Source organism: Sinohyriopsis cumingii, chromosome 17 (assembly GCF_028554795.1).
Source record: "Sinohyriopsis cumingii isolate HCF-2022 chromosome 17, ASM2855479v2, whole genome shotgun sequence".
Lineage (NCBI taxonomy): Eukaryota > Metazoa > Mollusca > Bivalvia > Unionida > Unionidae > Sinohyriopsis > Sinohyriopsis cumingii.
Genome location: NC_142977.1, coordinates 54,219,667 through 54,233,059, shown reverse-complemented (window position 1 = coordinate 54,233,059; position 13,393 = coordinate 54,219,667). Strand labels below are relative to the sequence as shown.

At 33.3% G+C, this 13,393-nt stretch overlaps 1 protein-coding gene across 4 annotated transcripts in view; it reads left to right on the top strand.

Annotated features, from left to right (window-relative positions):
- LOC149778773 (nucleoside hydrolase-like) overlaps window positions 1–4,478 on the top strand; it is a 71,635-nt gene extending 67,157 nt beyond the window's left edge. For all 4 annotated transcript variants that reach the window (XM_089939529.1, XM_089939531.1, XM_089939528.1 and 1 more), the window contains exons 3-6: window positions 1,542–1,719; window positions 2,097–2,213; window positions 3,228–3,364; window positions 3,779–4,478. In XM_089939529.1, coding sequence (XP_089795655.1) covers window positions 1,542–1,719; window positions 2,097–2,213; window positions 3,228–3,364; window positions 3,779–4,126 — 780 coding nt within the window. In that variant the 3' untranslated portion in view covers window positions 4,127–4,478. The remainder of the gene's footprint in view (window positions 1–1,541; window positions 1,720–2,096; window positions 2,214–3,227; window positions 3,365–3,778) is intronic.
- The last annotated feature ends 8,915 nt before the right edge of the window (window positions 4,479–13,393 follow it).

Genomic DNA, 13,393 nt, shown 5'->3' with positions numbered 1-13,393 from the left:
GCGTGTTCAAAATTACTCTGGAAATCCTGTTTGCCGCGATAATATAGAGCCCGCGATAATATAGCGTTTGACTATATTGTGTCATTTCCACTTCTTACCGTCGTGTTAAGTTCTGGAGAAACCACGTTTTGCTTATACAAGTTGGAATTACTCACCTGTCATTGGGCGATTTTGTCTGTACAATGTATTTACAATAACAGAAAAATAAATAAGAAACTTGAACTCGTTGAATCTAGGTTAGACATTCGTACTTGAATTCCATTTCTCATTGAATGAATTTGTATTGTTTACAGAAACCTCAGTTTAAGTGTTATTTTTCTTTTTTATGCGAACAAGACAGTGCATATAAGTTAACTTAATTAGGCAATATAATTTTGTATTGTGTTGGATATAAATTCATTGTAAAATACATGGAAGCGCTTATATGAAAAAAATACACAAGTATCAGCTTAGTAAAGATGAATAATTTTAATCACCCTTACACATTAGATTTTCCTGTGATGCCTTTTGTCCATATTCAGGAATATTCTACAAGAACAAAAACACATACACTCTGAATTCTTTTCTGATTAGTTTTATTTTTTAATGTCGACTGAAACAAGAGGCATGTGTGAAAGTCAGAAGTTACTGAGGGTACAAACAATTGTGCCTAAGTGGAGGCCTTATCGGTATGTTTTTGCTAGCATTTAATGAAAATGCATTTGTAAGGCACTGGGTAAGCAAATAGCAAGACGGTGTTAATTCTCTTTAATTGATGATCAAAACAGAATGCCATATTCAAACATGTGAGTCTGTAAAATTTGTCATTTCACAAACACTCCGCTTTCATTTTGTTCTAGTTTTACGTGGTAAATTATTTAAAAACATCCATTTTTCGTAATTCAGATTAAATAATTTCAAGTCGTAAAACCTCTCAAAACAAGTCTGATTTCTTTAGAAGGTTTTGCAACTTTTCTAACTGTGAAATTTATATTTTTTAATCAATGTAGATATTTTGTCGTTGCAACTTTTCAGATTTTTTAATTTTCTATTTTTGAATCAATGTAGATATTTTGTCGAGGTCAAATTCATTTTGTGTTTTTTCTCTGCTGAAATTTGTGTTAATTTGTGCTCCTGGATGACATGCATGCTATTCTCGTTAAGGAGCAGCGATATGAAATAGGCATCATCTCTTCGCTTGTTGGAACATGTTTTATGAGTCATTTGTCATCAAAGATTGCGCAGTTTACTGTGACTAAACTTCAAAGTCCCATAGTTGAACCAAAAGGACACCGGGTACTGGCAAATCAAAGTTGTATATGTACGTTATATATGTTCTATCAACTCGGGAGTACATTTATCAAGAAATGTCTTCCATGGAGGTCTTAACTTACATTAAAATCAAAGTAAAACTGAATTTAAGTACAAACTAAAACATTGAATGTTACACAAACATTTGCCAACAAACTAGAAATATACCATCTGCAGTTATGTTCATGTATGCAAGGTAGGAAGATAAATATACGTATGTATGCAGGTAATTTATTTATTTATTTGTTAAGATTCCCGTTTATGTTGGCTGCACTAAAGCATTGCTAGGAGGTGTGCTTGATAACATCACGGAATATCATGGCATGGATGGACTAGGTGATGTACCTGATCCCAATGCACCACATGATTCGGCCATCAAGCCAGAACACGCTGTTACTGCACTGCTCCGCCTGTCCAGAGAGTTAAGTGGTGAGTAGTTATGTTATCTAATAATTAAACGTTGCCAAACTATTCAAAACTCACATTCAGATTTAATTAGAATAAATTAATCAGCTTAATTTTTTTTTTTTTTCATCGTTATCATTTTGACAAACCAGTCATTAAGGGCTATCTATGAATTTAAATATTCTTTGTTTTCCCAAAAGAATGCTGTTGTTTACAGTAAGAGATAATTACAATTTTCTTCTCCACGTACATTAGTTTGCAATGTCTTGATGTCACATTAAATAACAGAATTAAAATAATTAATAATTGATCAACGTTTTGTTTACGTATAACCACGATAACTAATCATGCAGTTCAGACTGGTACCCAACACTGTAAGTTCTTTGCTTTGATGATTGTAGGTAACCTGTCGCTGGTAGCCATTGGACCACTTACTAATCTTGCTATGGCAATACGACTGGACCCTGATTTTGGAACCAGACTGAAAGAGTGTTTCATCATGGGAGGAAACTACAGAGGTTTATAAATATCAATATAAGCTAGCAAGATTTAAAACTGAAATAATGTTTGCTTGATTTCCAAGTCTGTTTCCTCAATTATATTTCCAGATTTCATTTATGTGGGAAGAACCTTTTATAGAACTGGGCGTTAATCCACACTGGGCTAACAAAATAATATAGGATAGATAGTTTCACTTCACCACGTTCAAAGGTAACCGAATGTGGTACTGGCTGCGAATTGAATACATTTTCTGATCAATGGGGAACCTTAGGTAGATACAGTATATCACTCATGAAGCAAAATTAATGTTCTTCAAAGGAATAAAAAATAGTATTACCCTCCACTCTCACAGAAAGCCCGTGGTAATCCCATCCCATCTTTTAGCAGAGGATTAGTTTTACAAGGACAAATGAAGACAGTTAGTCTCACAGAGCACTCACACTCTCTTGCATACCTCACATAGACTGACATTCAGTTCCGTTAATTCATCTAACAAGCTAGCACAGACAGATTATCTATGTAAATATTAGGCATGGAGTAGCTAGGATATTTGGGCCACTATGCAAGCTTACCGATGAGCTTTATCTATAGTGTTATAAAATATAATTCGTGGGATATTCTTGCTATATGGAAGGTATGCCCTTGATGCTATGGTTGAACGAAATGTCAGCACAGTATTAGCTAATTAGTGACAATTAAAAGTTAAGTTCTGCAAATGTAAATATGTAGAACGTCAAAAATATATATAGCACAGATGGAGCTTTACTGCACTCCAATAATCTTTTCACATGAGAGCGATGGCAGGTACATTGTTGACTCATGGAGCCACATAGTGTTCACTTCTGATGTACCATTTTTAGACAGAGTGTTTCAGCAGTTGTAATCAAATAATGTTTAAAATTGTTTAATTTTCCAACACATGTTTTATGAAACCTTTCAAAATAAGCATTTGTAGTGTCAGTCACTATCTGTCTGTACGTTTTATTAGCTGAATTATTCAGCAGTTATTTCACCATTTAATTATGTTGCAGGAATGGGTAATATTACTGCTAGCAGTGAATTCAACTTTTATCATGACGCTGAAGCAGCTTATGTTGTTCTGAATCAGCTGAGCTGTCCAATCACAATCATGCCATGGGAAACTTGCTTGGCTCATGGTTTACCCTGGGTAAGTAACATTATCTTAATAAAGAGTAAGTCTACAATTGTTTTCTTAATCTCATCTGTGGCTGCTTTAAATCCCATGGCTTCTTATTAGAAACCTGTGTGATTTGTGGGTATCGCGGAAAATATTTTAAACTAAATAAATGAATAAATACATTAATAAATAAATTCTTTTAAAATAAATCCTATCTAGTACGGCTAGAAATGAAACTATTTGTACATTCAATACATAAGGAATAAGGATATTCATGACACTACAGAAGGGAAAAGACAAATTAGTAAAAAAGCACCAACAGTTGTTCCAATATCGCAATGCAATTTATGCTTTGAACCTAACATAAGTCTTCATTAACAAAAGCAGTATATATTAATAATAATAATAATAATAATAATAATAATAATCTTATGATTGTTGCAGGATATATACCATAAGATTAGAAGTGTTGGCACTCCAAAGGCAGAATTTCTGAAGAGAGTGGAGGCTCATTCAGTAAGAAAGAACTTGCCAAATGCAATAAAGCATTTTATGCTTGCAGATGAGTGTGTCATGGCAATAGCTATTGACAGAAATGTTGTAAAGAACAGTAGCGCAGTGTATGCAACAGTGGAGGTCAAAGGACACCAGACATATGGCCAGATGGTTGTAGACTGGAATGGGATACTGGGCAAGAGGTCAAATGTAACAATTGTTACATCCATAGATGATGCATTGTTCAGAAAAATGCTTCTTTGTTCAGTGGATTGTAAAGATGAAACATTGTTATGAGTGAAAATTTCTGTAATATTATAGACTGACTATTTCATCAATAAAGTTATCTTGCTTAGTTCAAGTGAAGTAATAATCAAGGACATGGAAAAAAAACTGGAGGCATTTGAGGATGCTAATTTCGTGTTTATACAAACAGAACGCAGATATGTATTGAGTTGAATCTAAAGTACATCTGACTAAATACTGAAGGATTTTTTTTTTCAATGCATTTTTATGCAAATTGTTCTTTTCCACAGAACAAATTTTAAAATCCAAATTTTGTGGAAGCGTATAAAATGTATCGTTTTCCTTTTCACAATGGGTGTCTTTGATTAACATCCAAAAGAAATAAATTAAATTATAAAATATAGCTATGAATATATATTTTTTTATCTCTGACCATTTGGGTATATGCTGTGAGAAGTTCACCGAACGATATAAGTGACCCTTGAAAAATGGAACAATTTCCCTTTGCTTCCACTTTATGTGAACATGTCTTGGACACTTTGAAAGGGTCAGCAGAGTTTCACAACATTAGCACACCTGGTTACGTGTAAATTATGAAGAAAAAAAACCAAAGCAAAGATGGACAAATTATTACATGTTAGTACCATAATGTACCTGCATACAATGTACACATCGATGTGGTTATGTATGATAACACTTTAGCATTTACAAAAAAAACAACAGGTCCATGTTTCTAGTGAACAATAGTTTGGTTTGGTTTTATGGGCTTAACGCCAGTTTTAGCACATGATAAGCTATACATGGCGGCCAGCATATCTGGTGGAGGAAGAACTCGGGGAAGACCCCAGAAAGAACAACTGACCTGCTGGAGGCTCCTGGCTAGCTTTCCATATAACCACGTTTGCCGAACCGAGACTCGAACCCATATTGATGGATACATAGATGTGTGGATAGAGACAGATAACAATTTTGATAAAACGGTTTCTGAACCGTGGATAATCGAGCGCAAATTGCAAATCTTTTGTATTCCTTTTTTTATTTAATTTCTAAACAAAGAAGATAAATGAATATTGCACTATCCTGGTTCTTCGAATTTGTCAACTAGATCTAACCAGTTATCGTAAAATGTCACATTTATTGGACCATACTGTTCTAGCAGTATACAAAGAGAGATTGCTGGCCCTCTTGTAATTTTAAACTATTTAGATCTTTTTAGTGCGATCTTTGCACATTTACAAAAAGTATCAATATGCATACCGTGCTGGAACACTTGTAAAATTTTAATTATTATCATATCCTGGCAAGCAAAAGTTTTAATTAGTACAGTCTTCTCCCTTGAAATGAGCTAGTAAAAATAAAAATAAAGACAAGAGAAAAACGCCACTATAAAATAAGCTTAAATTTATCTATCATTAATAATGACACAAAACTGCATTGTGATTAATTCGATATATACAATACAATACATACATACATACATATATATATATATATATATATATATATATATATATATATATATATATATATATAGAGAGAGAGAGAGAGAGAGAGAGAGAGAGAGAGAGAGAGAGAGAATCTGAGTGTCAAGAAATAATGTGTGTTTGATTTCAAGTTTCAGTGGTTCAGACTATTTTTGCTACAAAATAGCACATAACAGAATAGAAATGTTGGTTTATCAATTTCAAATATCAAACAGATATCCTTCAGTGTTTCAGAAATATAAAGATTTGCACATTTCAATGATGGTAACATTGAAACAGCATCAGCTCTGATTGTCAAAACAGATTAGTATAAAGAAGGAATAAATTAATGGGATAAATACACGTTTGCATACTATTAATTTACAGTACAGCTTCAAGAGCTGTTTATTTGCTGCATGAAATTTATCATATTGATGCAATTGTCAATAGATAGGTATTATGCATTGGATTAGAAAGTGCTCTCTCTCTCTCTCTCTCTCTCTCTCTCTCTCTCTATATATATATACACAGGGATGGTCCTGGCTTTTTAAGAGTTGTTGCCCAAAAAATCGCCAACCTCAATATTTTATCGCCAATTTTCCAAAAATGTCGCCAGAACAAGTAGTGAATATTTTACCAAGTTTATTAATGTTGTTGTTGTTGTTATAGGGTTTAACACCATTTTTCAGCACAAGAGATAGGAAGAGCCTGGGAAAACCTCGGAAAGAAACACCAAACCACGAGAAGCTACCGGCAATCTTTCTCACATGCCCACATTTGCCGAGCCCGAGTCTATTAATGTAATAGGCAATGAAAATTGAAAAAGATGGGATAGTTATTACTTTATTGGCAACAAGCAATACAGCCATAATATTACAAAATAAACCATTCCATGATTGTTTTGCACTACTTCCATGGTCTTTGCATCCTACATCACCCGTTAGTGCATAGGTATGATTGTTGTCACCTGAAATAAATGCGTTATCAAATGTAAAATATCTACTTTCCTGACATCTACAGTCTGTCTGTCTCTCATTTTTTAAAATAAAAATATCAGGTATTAAGCAAATCTATGTTATGTATATTATTTTACAAATAATAGTTTTGTAAGGAACTTTAGTTAAGGACATTTTAATACTAAAATCTATGATTGTACTTTGCAATATAAGGTAAGTGACGTATAATGCGACCGTCGATTTTGTGCATTCATGAATTAAATCCCCCCCACCCCCAATTTATTGCTAGCTTCACAAAATACATCTCCATCAACCAGGAGTTGAGAAATTTGTTTTTGGCCGCGCTTTACATGCTTTGCTTAGAGTGAATTGCTTCCTAAATCCCACGAATGATCACTGAATGCTGTAGATTTTTTTCTGTACAAGCATACTAAGATCAACATTCCCACAAATGAAACTTACACGAGTCAACACCTGGCATTAATGTACCGTATATAGAAGTATTAATTACCATCATTAAATTAAAAGAAGGAATGAGGAAACATATCACAGAGCATATGTGCCCCCCCCCCCCCAAAAAAAAAAAAACTAATTTGGAATTAATATGTTATTTAGTAAGCAGTGTTATATGCATATATGAGTTAACAATAAGGAAATAAGGTGGGATATAAAATGTGGGAAATAGTTATCACATGTATGTTAGCTTGAGACCACATTTGAACTGTTAACATAAATTCCCACCCATTTTAGGCAGTGGTAGTTATAACAAAAAAGGGCATTGTTTAATTGCCAATCAATAGCTAGTGCTTTCACTCATTGTATAACAAGCGGTTTCTTTGAAGTACATATGTTGAAGAGGCTTGAGTCTAACCTTCAGCTATCGTGCAGTTTGAGCATAGCTGACTATAATATAAAATGGGGGCACATGGGGGGGGGGGTAATAACGCACTCAACCTAGAGAAACGGCGGGTCCTTTGAGAAAATCGGTGAATATTTAGTGAAAACTATGTTTAAATATGCCGCAAAAAAAGGTAGGTCCCAATCTGCGTGTTTTCAGATCCAATCTCCCAACTTAGTTTTTGAAAAGATTTATGTTTTGCATGACCCGCTAGAATAACTGTACAGTAATAACTAAATTTATTCAATAACTATTTTAATTTTTTGGAAATCTCCCTGTACATTTGAAACTTCAACACTGAAGGGGCATTTTTCGTTTGAACGCATTTTGATTTATTGGAACTATTGGAATTGAAAGGACTTTTAGGAAATAGGAATCCATTCACCATGCTGTACTTTAATTTAATTCTTTCACTTCTGTATTTTGAGAAATTATTTTCAATTATGCAAAACTTGTTTGTTTTGCTATTTCTTGCTGTGTAGTTTAAGTTTACGGGATTGATGGCAAATGTTGTTGTTGTAGGGTTTAACGCCATTTTTCAGCACAAGATAGGCTATACATGGCGGCCAGTATAACTGGTGGAGGAAGAACCCTGGAAAACCCCGGGAAGAACCACTGACCCACAAGAAACTACTGGCAGGCTTTTTCACATACTCATGTTAGCCGAGCCTGAGACGCGAACCCACGCAGACAGAGATGAGATGGCAGTGATCCGGAATGGTGAGCGCTTTAGACCACTCGGTCACTCGGGGCCCCTCATGGCAAAAGTAAAAGATCAATGAAAACATTAACATATATTACTTACCCCGCCTAGATTCATGTTTGGTGTCACACTCCTTCTTTAAAATATCACAACCAGTTGTAAATTAGTTAACAACTTGTGCCTTGATACATATATCATGGAACATCTGCTTTAACTTTGCATCACATCTCAGCCACAGACACCCAAGTTTCCAGCTGTCGCGAAATTTTCGGGGACTTTTGACCCGTTCATCATGATGTGGTATTGCACTTGAAGCATTAGTACTGTCACTACATATAGATGATGTTGGACTGTCAGGTATGGCATCAAGTTCAGTGACTATGTTGTCCGATGAATTTGCACTAAATCCAAATGCTGTTAATTTTGTTAACTTACTCTTAGGATGAGACGATGAACACGCAGTGTGTAGCTTACGTTTACCAATGATAAAGTCGCACTGTTGACTGTATATAATTCTGATTGAGATTTTTCCCATTTTCTTTGTATTAATACACAACAATTGGTACTTCAAGGGTAATCAGTTTTCTCTGAAGTTTTAGCAAAACTATTCTATTGGTCTTCAGAGGTCGGTTGATTGTAGGTATAGTCCGGTAGCATGACTGAGTGTATCATAGCATACAATACTCAGGCCAGATGTCAACTTTAGCGGATTATGATGTAACAATGCACTGTAGAGAAGGGTTTGTCAATACGAAGAAATATTTGTTCATGTAACAGGTAGATTCCAGTCCATAGTGTATCCAAGTTTGTGGCTTCCTTTCATGGTCACTTTGAATTTCTCCACTCCAAATCCATGATTGTATGTACAAATTAAACAGCTTAAAAGGCTGTTGCCCAGAAAATCGCCAGATGGTATATTTTGTCGCCAATAAGGGGAAAAAAATCGCAATTTGCGATATATATCACATTGAAATAAATCTGAGATAAACGGTTAATACTTTATGTATTTTCAATGTAATATTTCTGTCATTGCTGTATTTATCAATTCTAAAGCTCAAGACTGATTTTCTACTAAATTTTAAGGCCGATCCGTTATGTAAGCAGGCATTTGAACAAGAATGTATCTCTGACTTACATGTTTATTTTTTCTGTTTTATTTTTGAATTATTAAAACTATGTTTCTCTCTTTCATACACTTATTATGTGATACCTTTTCATGTGTTTCATATAGTCAGCACACCAGAGACCATATACAAATGCAGCTACATTTGTTCACAATAGACACTATTTCATAGTTTTACCGTATAAATATAGTTACATTAGAAAACTAAAACAAAATTATGCTGAAATTATGTGTAGGAATATTAATGAACACTGTTTTCCAATAATTCCTGCAGGGAGTGAGGAAAGACAATATCTCTTAAATAAAATTATTCTGTCTGTAGGTATTGATTAGCAGAGATCCACTCTTATAATTATCTATGAACCAAATGGAGAATTTAATTGTTAGATTAAAAAAAAAAATGTAAAGAAATAACCCCAAGCAAACAAAATAAACCAACAAAATGCAACAAAATTATATTTTAGGTTTAAAAATGATTATCTTATAATAGGAGGAGATTATATACATATATATATATATATATATATATATATATATATATATATATATATAAAGGAAGACTTACTTTTATTTACTGCCTGACTATTTATTTACAATAGTCAAAAACATTAAAATTGTACCAGAATGTATGATTGATCATTCTTTGGTACAAATGGAAATAAACTATCAAAAGGTTACTAAAAGAAAACTTGTTGGACATTTAAACATTCCTTTCGCAAATGTACATAATACATAAAGAAAATAAAACAAACCATTTCAAAATATAAAACATCAATACGGAATATAAAACAAATCATTTAAACTATACAATTCTAGTAAATTTTCGCAGAATAGTATGATAGTTTTGTAAATATACCAGTTACTGATCTGACCTTCACAAAGACTGATCAGATTTTCTTTGAGATTCTCTTGTTTGAAATTGAAATAATTATAATGTTATTTCTTATTGCAGGAATAACATAACATATGGAAGAGAAAAGTTCTTAAAACAGAGAAAATATGCAATTGAATAATCATATTCAGTTAAAAGACTGGCTACATGTAAATTTATTGAAGATTGTCAGAAAGCTGTCTAATACTTTGGAATTTAGAAGCAAAAACAGCATTAATAGAATAATGCCTGAACTTCTCCAAGATGATGAATTGGTAAGAGATTCTCGAGAGTAACTTTCAAAGGACGCACAATTTTCCTATAACAATTTATGCAACAACGTTAAGTTTAGCCCATTGTTCTAAAGTCTTAATTTAATAATTCTTATAATTCGAAATTAAAAGCAATCATTTAGATTAAATGAATGTCCATTTATCTATCTATAATGAAATAATAGTCTGATAAAACGAAAACAAAACACATTTGACATTTTCACAGCAGTATTTTATAAAATCTTTTGGAAACATTGGATACGCCTTGGTGAAAGCCAGAAATATTGGATATGAACATGGGAAATTATCTCCTACTGGAAGTTAGAGTGTCATAATATGGATACCAAAATACAATAAGTCTTAACGACATACATACATACATACATACATACATACATACATACATACATACATGTATGCTGGTAATTTAAAAATAAATACGAAAGGTAAATTCGGATGTTTCCTTTTTCTTCATTAAATTTAATATCAATCTAAAGGTTTCAAATAGTTATAAATAATGGCTTATGTGCATAGGTAGGACAGAGAAACATTTTTGTTGTTGTTTTTGTTGTTGTGGGGTTTAATGCCACTTTTCAGCACACGATAGGCTATGCATGGCGGCCAGTATTAATGGTGGAGGAAGAACCCGGGAAAACCCCGGGAAGAATCACCGACCCACGAGAAGTTACTTGCAAACTTTCTCACATACCCACATTGGCCGAATCCTACAGAGAAACATAATGACTTGCATACAGATGAATTATATCACAAAATATACCAGGGACATAAGTAATTGGATTTGTTAATGTGATTTGCGCGCCAACATTTATGTTAGAACTCCTTCTAAATACCATATTCAACCTAGAATATCCTGATATAAAAATACCGGATTATATCGTGATTAGTTTTCGTTTATGTGACTAGTTGGAAGGATCAATTGGAGAGCAAACAAAAAGCCGATCTATTAATTTATCATTTTAATAGAAAACATGGACATTAAATTTTTATCTCATCGATGTCAATTATTTCAGTATTTTGTTTTAATATATCTAAAATTAATATTTTATTGAGGGAGTGTTTTTACTTTAAGTTTTCTTATTTTTCTTTACTATTGCATTGGTCTCATTGGTCACTGGTTATTTGTGAAGGACCATAGGATCCCACGTAACTCAGATGCACAATTTTTCATATTTCACCAGAATGTTCCTTGGCATTCTCCATTTTCTGTGTAGCTGCCATTTTTTTCAGTCCAAAGTGATATTCTTCTACTCTAGCCAAAATAGACAACATCTTATTCTTAATAATTTCTTTCTCTTTGTATTAAAACAAGGGATTTTAGTCAGGAGAGGAGTCTGTAAGTGTTAATAGAATTATGACTTTTGCCATTTACTGATACGCCATTTGACTAAAGTGTTAACATGTTTTGAAATCTATAATATATTACAAGACGCCAACAGATGAGAATTCATCACAGATGTCTTCGAATTCACTGTCGGTATGTGCTAGTAAAATATTGATTACGTTATGTTAGGAAAGAGAGAAAGAGAAAATATAGCTTTTGAAAGTTTCGATCCCAATTCCTTGGACATACTGTCCTCGCATTCTCATCACGCTGTTATTCAGTTCACAACATCAGGCGCAGGACGATTGGTGTATGACTAAGCACGTTATACAAGTTTCGAAAGTATATTTGCTACAAAACGAAATTTTACATATGCAGCACATACCAATATTGCCTTACATTGTTGTTTAAATGACTTTTTTCCGAATAAAATTATTGGGAGAAATTATGTGCAAAAATTATTTTTTTAAAGCCTAGAAAACCGCAAAGAAATTTTTAAATCAAACAAGATGACTACCGTTGCTGTAATTATTGCCCCTATTTCACATTTTGGCCACTTTTGAAAATTCAGGGATAATTAATGCAACATATTTGAAAAGACTGTGTCTACCTCCGGGTGGGTGGGTGGGAGCAAGCCCCACTAAGCGACGCTTTGTCATTTTCGAGTTAATATCAATAACATTTCCCATTATAGATAGAAACTCAGATATTATCTATCCGGAACACGCCCAAGAACAGAATTATACTTTTTAAGAGATCAGGGAGGTACAATCGAATGGAATAAATGCTGAAAACTCTGTTTTAGTGGAAGAGCAGTAGTACATATTGAAAAGTTCTTGCGGCGCTGTCGAATCACCCATTTTCAGTCAAAGATACATTTTTTCACTGAAAAACAGGGAGACAAAGCCTGGGTAAAAAAGTACAACAAAACAAATTATCCATCATCTTATCAAAATTTAACCCACATAGAAAAATAAACGTAATCTGCGTCTGATATGATTCTAACAGCAATGACTGACATTATATATTTTGTGGATATATGCGTGTCTTAATTGCAAATAATTTCAATTTTCATTCAAAAATCCCTAACGGTGAATTCTTGTTACGTTAGGTAACATGCAATCTTAGTGTAAATTTGCAAGTTATTGCGAATATCTCTGGAAATATTAAACATTATATTTTTTAGAGAAGAAAGGAAAGAAGCCAATATTTTTATGGAACAAGTAAAGACAGAAACGTGGGTGGGCCACTCATAAAAATCACCCGTAGTGACCTGGAACCAGTTTCACTAATGTTTTTCCTCAAATCGAGATTTGACAATTCCTTCCATAGGATACCTCAATATCAATGCTTTTGTCTAGAGGTAGTGATAGTGCCAACAATGTAAAATTGATATATAGGTTTAAATATAGCATATGGAAACCTTTCTAGGCTTGGAAAATAAGTTGCTAAATTCCTAAAAATTTGACACAATTATCCAAATGTTCTCAGATATTCCCATGATTAGTCAAATAATCAAATCATTCAAAACTATGTAAGGGAAATTTATTATGCTAATCTGTGGTCTCGCATTTTCCGCTGCTTTCAATTATATGTATGTATGTATGTATGTATGTATGTATGTATGTATGCATGCATGTATGCATGCATGCATGTATGTATGTAGAGAAGTTAATTATCAGCTGCCTTG